Genomic DNA, 17287 nt, shown 5'->3' with positions numbered 1-17287 from the left:
TGCCGCATGGTGAAACACAGACCGGCCTGACCTTTGACCTTCACCTGGGTCCAACACGTCTACACGACTGTTTGATTGGTCTATTTTCCCCTGTGTAAAACTGACACGAATTAAAGTAAGAAATATAAAAATATTATGTATTTATGAGATTGATTTCAATATGTTCTTCTTTTGTCAAAGGCATTTTTAAAGGCTATCTGAAAAAAAAAAAAAAAAACTAAGCATGAAAAATCTTGGAAGACATTTTGCTAAAAAGTGTTAATTTCCCCTACGTATGGAGACTTTTGGGACACCCTGTATTGTGTATTAATAATAATATTACACAAGTAATAATACAAATTTTTAAACTGTGACGTTTGATCTCTCCTTCTTTTTCTTTTTCTTACTATTTTTGATTGGAATTGAAATTAATTTGTATTGAATAAAATCAAGAAAATTCATTTTTGAGACAAAGTAGTAAAAATCTATAAAAGGTAAGTATAGAACACAAAGTTCCCAGAGAAACAGGACATCAGACCCTCGTCAGCTGTGCAAGCAAAGTAGCTCTGAGGCTGTAGGAAGTTAATCAACCAGTCGAAATGATGCAATAACTGCAGTCAAAACATGACTTTCATTCTCTGGTGTAACAAAGTTCTGATAATGTCGATGAGCTCCTTATCTCTCTGTTTCCTCACTTCCGTTGCTCCCACAACAGCGGCTAACAATGCCAACAGAGATGTCATTAACGTTATGTGTATGGCTGCTGAAGTGTCTTGCCACTGCATTTCAAGAAGAAATCCATCATTCTGTTGGTACGAAGATGGTTCTCAACAAAAGCATCAGTCTTCAGATCTCTTGGTTTCTCCGTCTAGCTGATCACATCTCTTACAGAAAAGACAATAAAAGCTCCTGCACCGGTGAGGAGTGATGAAAATTTATCCTTAAATGCCAATGATTTCAGTGGCTGTTTTAATAAATTTACAAGTGGAACATCTAAGAAGGTTGCACGCAAGAGTGCCGCAGGTTCTATTAGCCTGATCATTTAACAGGAGAGCAGTCTTAGGATCAGCCTGAAGGAGTTTGAAGGGTTTTTTTTAAGTATAATTAAAGCCAATGTTTTATTAGTGGGATGATGAAGTAAGCACGAAAGGGATTCTCTCTGCCCTAGAGGTCAGTGCATCTGTTCCCTTAATAACGCTAACACCGTGGAACCATGGCACAATCCGTGGCTTCTTTAGGGAATCCACCGTTATAAAACCAATCACACATTCTGTCACTTTCTGGAGAAAGTCTTCATTCTCACTGTAAATTCATTGAAGTCACATTAGCTGAGAATAAGGTATGGAATTTTTGTAGTGCTTGGGATGTGAATAGTTAAAAGAATAGAAGTCCATGGATTTACAATGGATTGTAGTTTTCAGAGTGGAATATTTTGACATCAGATATACGTCTAAAAATGATACACTCAAGCCAGGGTGAGCAATAACAGGGTAACAGGGTCTAGAAAGAGGGATCACATTTCCCCCATACCGGCATCGCTTCACTGGCTTCCTGTTAAGTTTAGGGTTGAGTTTAAGATTCTTCTTTTTGTGTATAAAGCATTGTCTGGTCTTGCACCAAAACACATCAGTGACCTTCTTCACCCTTTCTCTCCAACCAGAGTGGTCAGATCTTCCAATCAGTTACTTCTGTCTGTCCCCCCTTGTTGATGTAAATCCAAGGGTCAAGCTTTTTCTGTGGTCAGACCCAAACTTTGGAATAGTCTCTCCATTCATGTGAGATATTATATTATGTTTAAATATGCTTTATAAATAAATGTTGATTGATCGAATACATCATGTATATTCCAGGGTCGGGTGAAATGTGGAGAAGGAGAAAATAAAAAGCTGGAGTTCCTCAACTGTGCAAATGGCAGTGGCAGAGATGTCATCAGTGTATCTAAGGAATACTGTGGGTTCATGTCCAAGTTCATGTTCATGTCCATTTCATCTTTTACATGGTTGACCTTCACCAGGTTTGCAATCTGCACAATTTCCCACAGTTAAATACACCTCACTGACAGTTGACTGAACTGAGAGCAAATTACAAAAAAAAAAAAAAAAAAAAAGCAACATCATGGAGTCATGGAGGTTTAAATTACAAATTTGTTTGTTTTGGTAAATAGATGCAGCTAAGTTCATTAGAAAATATCACAGGAATGTACACATATTTATAAACATACAATCATTGATATGCTAAAGTTTTCTGTAAGGAAACGTTTATTTAACCTTTATGGAAGGAGTCTCCAGTGTCATTTTGTAACAGTCAGAGGTAAAGCTGTATATACATATATATATATATATATATATATATATATATATATATATATATATATATATATATATATATATATACACACACACACACACTATATGGACAAAAGTATTGGGACACCTGACCATTACACCAACAGGGACTTTAATGACATCGCATTCTAAACACATAGAGATTAATATGGAGCTGGTCCACCCTTTGCAGCTATAACAGCTTCCACTCTTCTGGGCAGGCTTTCCACAAGATTTTGGAGTGTTTCTGTGTGAATTTTTGCCCATTCATCCAGTAGAGCATTTGTGAGGTCAGGCACTGATGTTGGATGAGGCTCGCAAATTCGGTTCCAGTTCATCCCAAAGGTGTTTGATGGGGTTGAAGTCAGGGCTCTGTGCAGGCCAGTCACCAAACTCATCCATCCATGTCTTTATGGACCTTGCTTTGTGCACTGGGGCACAGTCATGCTGGAATAGAAAAGGGCCTTTCCCAAGCTATTCTCACAAAGTTGGAAGCACAGCATTGTCCAAAATGTCTTGGTATGATGAAGCATTAACATTTCCCTTCACTGGAAGTAAGGGGCCTAGCCCAACCCTGAAAAACAGCCCCATACATTATCCCTCCTCCACCAAACTTTACATTTGGCACAATTCAGTCAGGCAGGTAACGTTCTCCTGGCATCCGCCAAACCCAGACTCGCCCATCAGACTGCCAAACAGAGCAGCGTGATTCATCACTCCACAGAACACGTTTCCACTGCTCCAGAGTCCGGTGGTGGCGTGCTTTACACCACTCCATCCGACGCTTGGCACTGTACTTGGTGATGTGAGGCTTGTATGCAGCTGCTCGGCTATGGAAACCCATTCCATGAAGCTCCTGCCACAGTTTTCATGCTGAAATTAATGCCAGTGGACGTTTGGAAATCTTCAGCTATGGAATCAGAAGAGAGTTGGTGACTTTTACGCACCATGCACCTCAGCACTCGGTGACCCCGCTCTGTGACTTTAAGTAGTCTTCTGCTTTGTGGCTGAGTTGCTGCTGTTCCTACACGTTTCCACTTTCCGGTAAAACCACTTACAGCTGACCATGGAATATCTAGCAGGGATGAAATTTCATGAACTGACGTATAGCAAATGTGCCAAAGGAACGCACTGAGCTCTTCAGAACGACCCATTTTTTTCAACAAATATTTGTAAATACAGACTGCATGGCTAGGTGCTTGATTTTATACACCTGTGGCAATGGATCTGATTGAAACACCTGAATTCAATAATTAAGAGGTGTGTCCTAATACTTTTGTCCATATATATATATATATATATATATATATATATATATATATATATGTATGTATGTATGTATGTATGTATGTATGTGTGTGTGTACAAGAATATGCACAAGAAGGTATCCAGGTGATTCCCACCTGCCCGCACTTTAGTTCCATATGTATCTAGGGTTTTGCTTGTACACGACCCTTTTGACCTTCAATATGCACCATTTGGCTGATTATTTTTCCACAAAAGAGGGTAAAAATAGCTGACAGGATCACTTGTGTTAGCTTAGTGGTTAATATGTCCTTCAGTAATGCTGACTCAGTCTCAAAACTGAGAATCTATAAAATCTCTCATATCATTTCCTGCAGTTATCTTCTGTGTATATACAAAAGTTGAAATTAAGAACCAAAATTACAGGAATTTACAGGTAAACATTAAATGTTATTTACTTTAATACTTACATCTGCTTTCTTGTAACTTCTTCATATTTTATTCTAATTAAAAATATTGAATAGCCTAGCTGTAAGACTTCTTTATGTCTATTTACTGTCAATACAATCATCTGTACAAACTCTAAAACTAGTCAGCTAGCTAAACTTTATCATTTCTAGCTATCAAATTGTAATTTTATACACAGCTAATATCACTAAGTGACATGCTTTTCACTTGCTTGTAAGCTAGTTAAGATTGCCCTTTGGGAAAAAGCTTTAATACATTTTTAATGATTGCACTGCAAGTTAAGTGGAAAAAAATGGAATGCTGTCTACCTATAAGGACAGTTTTAATGTTTATAATCAACAATACAATGCGAATTACAAAAACGCCTATGATTGAAACGCATTTGTGGAACTTTCTAGCGCAGTGTCACTTTTTAGGGCTAGATTTGAATCTTTGTTTCATAATTCTCATCTCAATTTATATATATATATATACACACACACACATTAGCAAGCCAGTGTCAGTCTTTTAAAAAATTTGCCCAAACACTGAGAAACAGAGAAACAGGGGAAGGGGGAATGAATGCAATGTCAGACCATTTAAATATTTTACTTTGCAAAAACAACATTGATGCACTTACATCTGTGTACAATCAAGTGCAAATAAGTTACAAGTCACTACTGAAGAAAATACAAACTGCTGTTGTATGCATTAAAATGAGCTACAAAAGTTATAAAAAAAAAAATTCACACTATAATTACAACCTAAAAGGAAAATGAAAATAAGTGGAACATTAAGTTGTTGGGATTCAGCTACAAAGCCATTACATCACTTTGTTGCTTGAAAATGTCAGTGTAGGTAATGCAGCATGTCATTTTCCACTCCGTTCACTTCATGCGAGCTACAAGAACCGTCCAATTCCGAAGTTTATCATCTGGTGTGAGTCTAAAGCTGGGTGTAATTCGTGTCCTCAGAGTTTGTTGAGGTTTTAATCAGGGATGAAGGTGAACCGATCGCTGCATCTATATATAAATAAATAAATAAAAAAGACACAAAACATATCATCCAGTCATCCAGTGCTATGCAGAAGTATTGAGTGATATTTATGTATTTAAAAAAAAAAAATAAAATAAAATAAAAAAAAAAATCACAATTCACAAACCACGGCCATGTTAGTGAAACTTCCTGGCTGTTTAGTAACCACAAAAATATTTAGTCTGGATCTCCTTTTTTTTTTTTTTTTTTCTTTCAGCTGAAAATAAAATGTTATCTTTGCCTTTTAGGTAACTGTCTTAAAACTAGAATTTTTTCACTTTATTATTAACTCTATTATCTGCCTTACATTTTATTATAAGTTACACTAACTTTTATTTATTTTTACACTTTTTATTATATATTTTTCTATTTTATATGCAGCACTTCATGAGAACTGAAAGGGGCGGGGCTTAAACCCACAGTTTTTCCAAACATGCATGCAAAAATTGTAAAGTACAAACACAAAGTGAGATGTCTCAAGTTAGAGCTTATAATGTAGACATATGATTATACTACTACTACTACTACTATTATTATTATTATTATTAACAACAACAACAACAACAACAACAATTACAATATATTTTAATTATATTCAATTTATATTTAACTATAATATATTTTAAGTCACAATATTTCCCCAAACCCATTTTAGGACGTAGTTGCTGTTTAGAGCAGGAAAATTGCCCAGCACTAATTAGTAGACATGAGAGCATCAGTGATACCCGTGTCATTAGTTTTGGCCCCCGGGCTCCTGTGCTGGCCCTCGATGTGTGCCGTCATCTCTTTACGCTCGGGAGTGCAGTGACCGCACTGAAGGCAACTGTAGCGCCCCCTGGTGTGCTCCCATAGGATCCGACTGTTAAAGGATTGACCTGAGAGAGACGGTTTACACAGACACACGGCTGAGACAACAGAATCAATCAATCCTTTATAGAACCCAAAAGCCTGAGTGTCTCAAAAATATCAACCCAATCAGTCTTTCAGCCAATAACTACACACTGTTTTACATTTATATAACTAAAGAACGATTCTGTACGTGTTTGAAAGCTATAAATGGTGGTGGTGAGGTCAGACTTTTGGATTCACAACAACGGTAGTGTCCAGGACACAGATTAAGCCTAAACACAGACTATGTAACACTGGTTAAAATGAAATATAGTTTTTCATCACCAGTTCTGATTTACTGGACTAGGCTTGATCTGCGCCTGCAGTATAAACGGCAAAATAAACCCAGCTAAAGCAAAAGCTCGCCCGAAAAAATGTGCACAATTTCACCCTGAACCTCAAATGCAGCCAATCAGCCCAAAACATGTTTTGTACTGAAGCAACAAAGCTAAAGTAGCTAACAAGTAAGTGAAGCTGACAGCTACAAGTTTATAAATTAGCAGAACAAGTCTGCATTTATAAAATGAAATGTAACTTGTAGCTCGAATTTTGGACACCAAACACATCTCGGGTGATCAAGTACATTTGAGATATAAGAATCATCTCATACATTTAATTTAACATTAATTTAACACCTAAAGTTTACTTTCACACTTGGCTTTTTTTTTTTCCCTCAGAAAAGTCACTGGCTGAAGCAACTTTGTGTGCGCTGATATAAAATCTCACGTTACACATCACATACCAGCCAACTAGCCAGTCTAGCTTTCTCACTAGATTAGATTTATTATTAACAATAATGCAGATATAAAGCAGTGTAACTCTGGTGATGAGGTTGACATTATGTATCTTTCTGGAAAAGTTAAAAGCGAATGCTTTCTGTGAGATTATATATGTAGGATTGAGAAGAAAAAAAATGCCAAAAGTGTGAAAGCAGCCAAAGACAGACTGAAATGATCACATGGGAGCAGGAATGTGAAAGCACTGTCAGCATCTCAGCACACGTCCATCGAGCCCAGAACTCAAGCTGCTGATTAGCCAGGGGAGGGTGGGGGGTTGAACCAGGGGGAGAGAACAGAATTGTGGGTAATAATCACTCTGTGATGTGCTATAATCTGTTAGTAATAATGAGATTAATCACACAGCCACATGGTCTGGGGGGGAAGCGCAGAAGCAGCAGCGGTGATGAGATCTTCAAAAGCAGATTGGATCATTTCCCCTTTAGCATCACTCGTGTGTGTGTGTGTGTGTGTGTGTGTGTGTGCGCGCGCGAGTGTGTGTACGCGCTTCTCCGTTCCTCACCTGGACTTCCTCTCTACTCAAAGCCTGAGGAGAGTTCCATCTGTGCAAAATGGGCGCGGGCAAGTCTGCTGGGGGCGACAGTGTGACACGACAAACACACAGTTCACTCAACAGCAACGACACAGTTTAACCCTTACGACTCATAAAGAGTGCAGAGGTGTGAGGTGATACTGTACGTGTAGTGAAGATCAGGTGACAAATTGAAAGGAAAAAAACAACAACAACAACAACAACAAAAAAACAACACAGATGCACAGGAACTAAGAAACTTTTAGATGATGATGAACGATAATGCACGGTTTAAACCGAGATGTTTTTGTATAATAGTAGCGAGTCGTGTGTAATAATCGTGAAGACGTTTCACCTCTCACTTCTAGAGCTTCATCAGTTCTAAATCATTCTTAATATTTACAACCTCGTCAGATTTAGCTTTAGATCATAAAATTGGGACCTGACTGGCTCTTATGTTTTATTTAAGGAATAGAACACTGCGTGTAGTGCTGTTATAGTAAATACTCAACAACGGGGTGGTGTGATGAAGTGGCGTTCCTGTGATCATTCTGAAGTTGATTATTTTCCTATAACAGTACGTCCCAGTGCTCTGTTCCTTTTATACGACAATAATTTGCCACCAATTACAATTTTTTTATTCATTAAAGAGCAACTATCCATTTATAGTTACATTTAAAGAATCAAGTTAGTTCCTGTTGTCACTTACGTCTTAGCAGCTACACACAGTTGTTCCCTCACCAGCCTCTCATCTTTACCTTTGACTGTTACAAAGCACTCACACTGGAGACTCCTTCCATAAACGTTAAATAAACGTCTCCTCACAGAAAACATCAGAATATCAATGTTTTGTAATCTGTTTATGTGGCGCGTCTGCCGTACACATCCCTGTGAATGAGCTGTTACTATAGAAACGATAACATATTAGAACAAGTGCATTACTATAAAACTGATTTACGGCTGCACTACAGTCAGAGCTACTGTTATAGAAAATTAATCAACACTTTCTGACCAATCACAATCCAGAATTCAACACGGCTGTGGTATAACATGTAATGACACTCACTCGCCTGGTTGGCTGAAAGCAACATGACCGTCATGCTCATTTGCATAAAGCTGAGCTTTGCTTTGTGATTAATTAGCGGCCTCTGATAGTAACAGTAGCACGCCCCAATGGTACGCAACAGCATCATATTCATGAATGTAACTTGTGCTATAAAACATGTAAAGATAAAATAAGCTGTGTTTTGATTTGTATGATTTTTCTGTGAAATGGCTGATATACAAGTTTATTGGTCCCCCCGTGAAACACATTGTATCCAGTTCTCAATATAATGCGATGCATTTTTATGTGTTAAATTGCTGATAAAGTATCGAGAACTGCATCGTAGCATCTCAGAAGGACAGATACACCTCAGTGACTCTCACGAGTGATAAAACGTCTTCAAGGTTATAACACGACTCCTGCAATCTTAACCTTTACTCCTAGCTGTAGATGTGTTTACCTTGGTTCTTCCTCCAGACGGCGTTAGATCCTGGTGGAGTGTGTGGTGGGGAGGTCACCATGCTGACCGGACCGACTCTGGGCGAGCGCTGTGGCTCGGGATCAGGGGCAGGAGACAGGCTGGGGGGAAACGGGCTGTAGGGAGCATCCAGCTGATTCTGGAGCTTCACAGCCTCAAAAGCAGCGGCGGCTTCTGCTGGAGGAGCTGACAACACTTGTTCTGATGAAGTCATGTGGAACGGAGCTTGAGGAGGCAGCGAGGGGTCAGACTCCATCTGCTGAGATTCATCTACAGCTGAGACAGAACCAGCAGGATCGGAATCAGCGCTGAGAAAAGCCGGATCGGGCATCGGACCTCCGTCCACTCTCGCCGCTTTGCTTTTGGCGACCTTGGCGCACGTCTGGAGGTGCTTGAGGAGGGTGCGGTAGGAGCGGAGCTTGGCCCTGCAGCTCTCACATCTGTAGATTAGAGTTAAACGTTTCTAGCATCAGCAATGTCAGACTTACTGTATTAAATCTGCAAAACACATCACAATATATTTTACTTCTACTGCTCCAAAAGACGCACAGGAAGAAATAATTTGGCTTGTGGTGATGCCTCATGTGATCCATCAGCTGCTGCATGCTGGAGAAAGATCCGTCACATCCTATCGTCGAGCACAGGAAGGACTTACCTGAAAGAAAAAAAATGCTGTACAATATAATTAACTGCTTCAACGGCATCCAAGGTTTATGTTTTAATGAAATTCTGAGCTGACTTTTTCAGTTCTTTGTCAAAAACTCGGCTGGTTAGGGATCTAATGGCGGCATTAGCACGAAAGTTGAAGCTTCAGAAGCTGATGTTTGAGCAGAGTGTACAGAAGAAGAGATGAGAAAGCTGGACTGACTAAAAGACTAAAGCGCCGCTGCATCGCTCTCTTTAGGTAGAGATGAAGCAAGGGTTAAATCTCACTGCATCCCTATTAGCAGGTGATCAAACTGCATTGTAGGTAGTGCATTTTTTCTTTAATGCTCAATATATATTATCAAATACTTCCTACGTACCAGGCAGGGACTGTGCAGGGGTCTTGTGATGATCCTTCAGGTGGGTGTCCAGAGCGTCTGGATGAGTGTAGGTCCGCTTACAGTTATAAAACGAACAGGATAAATGGCAGCCTAAACAAGACAGAATGAACACTGTGTATTAAAAATGACTCAATTTCTATGGGATTAGGTGCAGAATTAAAGGGTCCATACCCTCCATGGTGACTCAGGACTGCAGTGATGGACAGGATGCAGAATTGTACCTGCAGAAAAACCTCATGTTTAATATTTATAACAGTAGTACAAATTTATACAAGTTACTCTATTTGTTTCAATTAAATTATCTTATTAATAATAAACCATTAACAGATAGAATGGAAGCCTAACCGAGCTAACATTCACTGTAATCATTATAAATGTAAACAAGCGCTCAGTAATTTAAAAATAAAGCGCATTATTCATTATCTTAGCTTTCATTCATATTTATTTTAATTAAATTGCTGCTAAAAGAAATATTAGCAAGCTAACTACTGAATAAACAAAGCGACTTGCTAAACAAACCGAGCCGCCTGTTATCATTGTTATTAATATATTTAGCAAAAAAACATGAATTGAATATAACTTCTCTTACTAAATATGCTTTCTTAGTTGATAAAGCATTACAAAGCTTCACAAAGCTTCACAAATTTAAGATTTTCTGCTGTACGTGCACTACGACGCGTACAAAAATGGCTGCGCTGATACGTCAGACGCAGCTGGCCGATTCGACCAATAGAAAAACACGCTTTATATGAAACCCGGAAGTAAACTTCCAAAAGAATGAATGGAGTCCTGACAGTAAAAATTGCCATATATTTTATTTATTTTTATAAAGTATAAACTAGTGACGGGCGAAAAGAATCCTCATGAAACACCGAATCATTTGAAGCGATTGTTGCCGGAAATTGTTTCGAAGTTTCGAAACACCTTGACACGTCTCACTAGTGCCATCTTCTGGCCACACATATTAAAACACTACACACTAATATTCATACTACTGCTACTACTGCAGGTATTACTGCTGCTACTGCTAATATTACTACTACTGCTACTATTACTACTACTGCTAATATTACTACTACTGCTACTACTACTGCTGCTAATATTACTACTACTGCTGCTACCACAGCTGCTACTACTACTACTACTACTACTGATACTACTACTACTGCTAATATTACTACTACTGCTACTACTGCTGCTACCACAGCTGCTACTACTACTACTACTACTACTACTACTACTGCTAATATTACTACTACTGCTACCACAGCTGCTACTACTACTACTACTGCTAATATTACTACTACTGCTACTACTACTGCTACCACAGCTGCTACTACTACTACTACTGCTGCTAATATTACTACTACTGCTGCTACCACAGCTGCTACTACTACTACTACTGCTAATATTACTACTACTGCTGCTACTACTACTACTGCTAATATTACTACTACTGCTGCTACCACAGCTGCTACTACTACTACTGCTAATATTACTACTACTGCTAATATTACTACTACTGCTGCTACCACAGCTGCTACTACTACTACTACTACTACTACTGCTACCACAGCTGCTACTACTACTACTACTGCTAATATTACTACTACTGCTACTACTGCTGCTACCACAGCTGCTACTACTACTACTACTGCTAATATTACTACTACTGCTGCTACCACAGCTGCTACTACTACTACTACTACTACTACTACTACTACTACTGCTAATATTACTACTGCTGCTACTACTACTACTACTGCTAATATTACTACTACTACTACTGCTAATATTACTACTACTGCTACTACTACTACTGCTGTTGCTGCTACCACAGCTTCTATTACTACTACTACTACTACTGCTGCTGCTACTACTACTGCTACTACTGCTACTACTACTACTGCTAATATTACTACTACTGCTACTACTGCTACTACTACTACTACTGCTAATATTACTACTACTGCTACTACTACTGCTAATATTACTACTACTGCTACCACAGCTGCTACTACTACTACTACTACTACTGCTAATATTACTACTACTGCTACTACTAATGCTACTACTAATGCTAATATTACTACTACTGCTACTACTAATGCTACTACTAATGCTAATATTACTACTACTGCTACTACTGCTACTACTACTACTACTGCTAATATTACTACTACTGCTACTACTGCTAATATTACTACTACTGCTGCTACCACAGCTGCTACTACTACTGCTAATATTACTATTCAATTCAATTCATTTTTATTTGAACAGCGCTACTAGTTTATACTACTACTGCTGCTACCACAGCTGCTACTACTTCTACTACTGCTAATATTACTACCACTACTGCTGTTGCTGCTGCTATACTGTGATCATGGGTCTAGTCCCTGGGAAAATATGGTCCTGATTGTGTAGAGTGATAACTAGAGACTATAGGCTTTTTTTTTTTTTTTTTTTGTGCAGGATTAAAATTTGTATGTATTTATTTGTTTTTGTTTGTTTGTTTTCCTTCCTACCTACCTACCTATCTATTTAAAACTATTATTAGGGCTCCAAGCACTGATGGTGCTGGAATCCTATTGTAAGTGTTAGGATTTTTCTAAAGCACAAGTGTTTACATTTTGGTCCATATCTCATGAACCATGAGTCCTACAAACAAAATTCTTTTTTCCCCTACTGATTCCTTGGGTTTCCCCAAACAAAAAAGCCTCAAGAACCTTTTAGCTCTGCCCACGTAGATTTTTTTTCCTAATTTGCCTAATATGCAAAACCTACTTTTGCAAACTAGTCCTAGGATTTTTCACCAAGCTTCACAAATGTGGTGTTAAACTACTCAGCAGAGTGTGACCCTCAATAATTATCAAAAACATATTGCAGTTTGTAAAGAATATGGCTGCCAACTTGTCAATCAATACTAACGAGGAGGAGCCTTATTTACTCACACAGCTGTAACTCATTGCTTGCACTGATTCACAACAAACTTGCAAGTCATATACAGGAGGAGATTCTGAGGTCATTTGCAAAGTTTGGGGCATGGGCATACATAGGGGCGGAGCTAAGGTCATACATTTGGTATAGTGCATCTCTGCGCTAAGCTGTAAGTGGATTTTTGATGATGACCTAATTAATTAAAAAACATGGCCGTCATCAGCCAAGAAGGCATTTGACAGGATTAACACTGAGCTACTGTCATGAAACTTGAATGGTAAGTTCAGGTAGTGACCCACTGGTAACTGATGCAGTCTCACTCAAATTGGCCACTGGGGGTGCAATTCATATTTTTGCACACAAAGACAAGAATATCTCTTGGAAAATAAAGTGTAGAAAGAAATGTAGAGGCTGCACATGTCTACATAAAGTGCACAAGACAGTACAGTAACTACTAAAACAGGTCAACAGGCACAGTAAGAGACAGTGCAGTGCAGACCAGTACACAGTTCTAGTGTGAAAGTGTCAGATGTAACAGTAGTGCAAAAGAATAACAGTATAATCAAAATGCTGTGAATGTAAACATAACATACTATGACATAGTATTCAGCAGATAAGCTTATACCATATAAGGACCTATGTCCAGTTATTGGGGTAGCAGCCAGGTAGAGTACACAGTAATGACAAAAAATTAAATACAATGTTTTTATAAATACAGTAGCAAGATAACATAATTACAAAATTTATTTACAATAGAAACTTACAACAGAATGAATGGATGGACCTGTGTGATTAGCATAGGATGCAGATGGAGATCAGGTGAGAGCAGGGGGTAAAGGTCTCTTCCCCAAGGTACACCCCCACTATCTAACTCTCACACCCTACTTATGCACCTCTTTGAAATGAAATGGTAGAGAAACGATGTATTGTATGGGAGAGTGGACCCCCTGACATTTACGCTCACCCCAAGGTGTTACATGCTTATTCAGTTCCTGGGAATGAGTTTGTGAAACAATGGCAGAAGGTCCCCTGTGTAGACCAGGTGGCTCAAGTATGTATATGTGTGTGTGTGTGTGTGTGTGTGAGAAGGACAAGCACACATTTGCAAAATATAGATTAAACTGATATCAAACATGCCTTGAGGAATATTGTAGTTAAGTGTAGTTTAGATGACTGGATTTATTTACATTCCTGATCATTTTAATCTGACCAGTCCAGTCATCTTACTGACACAATTTAGAAATCTACTACAATACGGATTTGAACCAAACTGGACATACATGTTCAGTACAAGGTTCTGAGGACATCTGCAAAGGTTGAAGTGTGGTCAAACATTAGTGGGTGGGGTTTAGGTCCAAATAGCTGTTTCTCAAGAACCGTAAGGCCACTCAATCTCAACTTCAGTAGGGTGCATCTATGTACTCACCTGTAAGTGAATTTTTCATGATTGCTAATTACTGGAAAAACATAGCCACCATCGGCCAATCAGGTTTTAGCAGGCATTTGACAAGGTTCCTATTAAGCTATATCATGAAACTTGAATGATAGTTTTACGGAGGGACCTGCTAGTAGCTGACATCGTCTCACTCGAATGGGCCGCTATTCATATTTCTAGGGGTTGGAGTCAAGTTCTGCTAAACTGTAACTGGATTTTTCAATCATCACTGAATTAAATCAAAAACATGGCCACTTTCAGCCAATCAGCAATCAGCAGGCATTTTAAGCAACTAGCGCTGAGCTATCATCACAAAACTTGATCAGTATGCTTATGTTTGGTCTCTTTATAGTTCTATGTTGGGAAGAACTGGCCACTCGGGTGCTATTTATGAAGAGTGCTTGGGCCCTGCATATTTTGAAACTATTATTACTGTTAAAACTATTTGAAAAACAATAGAATAATTTCTGTTACAAAAAAAAGGTACATTTTGAGTGGAAATGTCATTGTGTATATATTTTGTGTGTGTGTGTGTGTGTATTAGATGAGATTATTTTTACTACACATACTGATACACTTCTAAATAATGCAAATGTTATTAAATATGCTACAGAAAATACTGAATTACAGATCAAACTCAGATCTTCAACACAATCCTTTATTATTATTAGTAGTAGTAGTAGTCTGTAGTCATCTAGTAACAGAGAATCTCTCCCTTCTACACTGAAATGCTCTTATATATTGTACATTATGGTAGAGAGTTAAAGCTTCAGCACAAGTTAAGAGAAGAACACTTTTAACGTTTCACAAAGTGTTTAACATGTTGCTTTTAATGTTCATTATTACTTCCACAAACTAAGTTTTATGCATTACAGACTAATTTATTCATTAGTTTATGCACAAAACTGTGCAGTTCCAGCAGTCTTCTACAATATTTACATGTCACGCAGTACAAGAATACGAATACTGTAACAGACTGTGCAATAACATGTGTTCTTCATGTCAGATTAAACAAGTTAGTGTGAAGATAGTTACTATGTTCTGCCATACTGGAATGATGGAAAGCATAAACATAGTTTCATGTAGTGATTACAGGAAATAAACTTGATGTAAAGAGCGTTTGCGTGCCAGTTAGCTGGCTACACACCCTGTAATCCATCTTCTGTTTCTTTCCATGTCGTGTCTGTTTTCGTCCTGTCCTGATACAAGTCTGATGAGACGTTATAGACACAATCTGTCTGCTGCCACAATTCAACAAACTGCTCTTCTTTTAAATCCTCATCTCTCATCTCTGTATTCTTTGCGAATTCCAATCCGTCCTTCCGTTTTTTACTGCTGATGAGTGGTTTGCAACTTATGTAATGGAATCGATATTTCTGCTCTCGAAGTCTTCTTCGCACGGTGGATTGTGATACTTGCACCCCTGCCCTGTGGAGGTTGTTGGTGATGTCACTGACTGTAGTTTGTGGGTTTTTCTTCACAGCTCGCACAATGTTTCTGTCATCGACTGCTGTTGTTTTCCTTGGCCGACCTGTTCGATGTCTGGTTGTTAGTACGCCGGTGGTTGCTTGCTTTTTCAGGACATTCCAAATCGTTGTATTGGCTATGCCCAATGTCTGTGCAATGGCTCTGATCGATTTTCCCTCTTTTTTCAGCTTCACAATGTCTTGCTTTTCTTCCATAGACAGCTCTCTGGTCTTCATATTGGTTTATCCTTTTTAATAACAAATGCAGTCTTTACAGGCAAAACCCAGGACTGAAACCAAGAATAGATGTTCAGAGCTATTAGAATTGTTTAAACAATCAATCAAACAGAGCACACCTGGGCAACAAGAAACACCTGTCAGTCATATGTTCCAATATTTGTGATCACTTGTAAAAAAATGGGTGGGTTCAAACAAAAGGAGCCCTGTTCTATGCTAACACATCTAGATATATATCAGGAAAGGAAAGCTGAAATTCTGATCTATTATCTCATATTCTCATATCTCATGTCTAGCGATCTACGAGACGACGTGCACAATGACGGTGACGGAGGCTGATCTATTTGAGCAGAGTGTACAGATAAAGAGATGAGAAAGCTGGACAGACTACAAGACTAACGCGCCGCTGCATCACACTCTTTACGTAAAGATGACGTGGGTAATTGTGGGTATTTCCTCTTTAATACTCATTACATTAAATACTTCCTACGTACCAGGCAGGGACTGTGCAGGGGTCTTGTGATGATCCTTCAGGTGGTTGTTCAGAGCCTCTGGATGAGTGTAGGTCCGCTTACAGTTATAAAATGGCAACCTAAACAAGACAGAATGAACACTGTGTAATAAATTTGACTGTGCATTTCTGTGGGATTAGATGTTGAATTAAATGGTACATACCCTCAGGACTGCAGTGATGGACAGGATGCAGAACTGAACCTGCACACAGACGGAAGTTTTAAATCTTTATCTTTTAATAGTACAGAAAATATGGAGGCCTAACCTAGCTCACATACATTCACTGTAATCATTATAAATGTATACAAGTGCTCTATAACTTAAAAATGTTAGCTGCTAAAAGACATTAGCTGCTAAAATAAACATTAGCTAGCTACTAAACTACTGACTACTAAACTACTGACTACTAAATAAACAAAGCAGCTAGCTAGCATACAACTCGATATCTAGCCGCCTGTTATTATTGTTATTAATATTTAGCAAAAAAATGAATTAAATATAACTTCTCTTACGAAATAAGCTTTCTTAGTTAACAAAGCATCATAAATCTTCACAAATTTTAGATTGTTTTCCTTCTCACAGCTCGCGACGCTAAGTACTTATACGTGCACTGCGTCAAATACAGAAATGGCTACGCTGTTACGTCAGACGCAGCTAACCGATTCGACCAATTGAAAAACACGCTTGATTCGACGTCACCCGGAACTAACGCCCACAGAGATAAAGGGAATTGTTTTCTCGACTGTATAACTACCCTAAGTACTGTATACTGTATATATCTGTCAGCCTTTGTGGTAAAAAATGGCTGCTTTCAATTTTCAAATGATTTTTGAAAATGTCAAAAAGTTTGAACCTAGTTAAAGCTTATATCTTAATATCTATAGTATTATTTGGAGAAAACCTT

The 17287-nt window shown here is 38.4% G+C and overlaps 1 protein-coding gene and 1 long non-coding RNA gene across 4 annotated transcripts; both read right to left on the bottom strand.

The window, feature by feature from the left end:
- Positions 1-4588: 4588 nt before the first annotated feature.
- On the bottom strand, positions 4589-10523 carry znf414 (zinc finger protein 414). 3 transcript variants are annotated; one of them, XR_003403916.3, is made up of 8 exons: positions 10385-10523; positions 9967-10016; positions 9775-9885; positions 9299-9404; positions 8732-9189; positions 7218-7285; positions 5756-5905; positions 4589-5017 (listed from the first exon to the last, which is right to left on the bottom strand). XR_003403916.3 is itself a non-coding variant. In XM_026935031.3 (7 exons), the coding sequence occupies exons 2-7, from the start codon at positions 9971-9973 to the stop codon at positions 4941-4943; spliced, it is 909 nt and encodes a 302-aa protein (XP_026790832.1). In that variant the 5' UTR covers positions 9974-10016; positions 10385-10523; the 3' UTR covers positions 4589-4940. The 3 variants fall into 3 exon arrangements, 1 of the variants encoding a protein (XP_026790832.1); XR_003403917.3 differs by having other exon boundaries at positions 7218-7282; XM_026935031.3 differs by lacking the exon at positions 7218-7285.
- A 4288-nt stretch (positions 10524-14811) lies between these two features.
- On the bottom strand, positions 14812-17038 carry LOC128317027 (uncharacterized). Its single transcript, XR_003403918.3, has 4 exons — positions 16896-17038; positions 16546-16584; positions 16365-16462; positions 14812-15923 (listed from the first exon to the last, which is right to left on the bottom strand). It is a non-coding gene; the product is annotated as an uncharacterized LOC128317027 (long non-coding RNA).
- Between the last annotated feature and the right edge of the window lie 249 nt (positions 17039-17287).

The sequence above is a fragment of the Pangasianodon hypophthalmus genome, chromosome 14 (genome assembly GCF_027358585.1).
Source record: "Pangasianodon hypophthalmus isolate fPanHyp1 chromosome 14, fPanHyp1.pri, whole genome shotgun sequence".
Lineage (NCBI taxonomy): Eukaryota > Metazoa > Chordata > Actinopteri > Siluriformes > Pangasiidae > Pangasianodon > Pangasianodon hypophthalmus.
Note: the sequence above shows the minus strand (reverse complement) of the source record. Positions and strands in the feature narration are given on the sequence as shown.

Bases quoted from the DNA above. Each gene is read 5' to 3' on its own strand.
- znf414 (XM_026935031.3), bottom strand. The intron at 5,906-8,731 runs GTAAACACATCT...CGTCTCTCTCAG, and splicing joins CGTCTGGAGGAAGAACCAAG to GTCAATCCTTTAACAGTCGG. The intron at 5,018-5,755 runs GTATCACTGATG...ATTTATATATAG, and splicing joins GGCCAAAACTAATGACACGG to ATGCAGCGATCGGTTCACCT.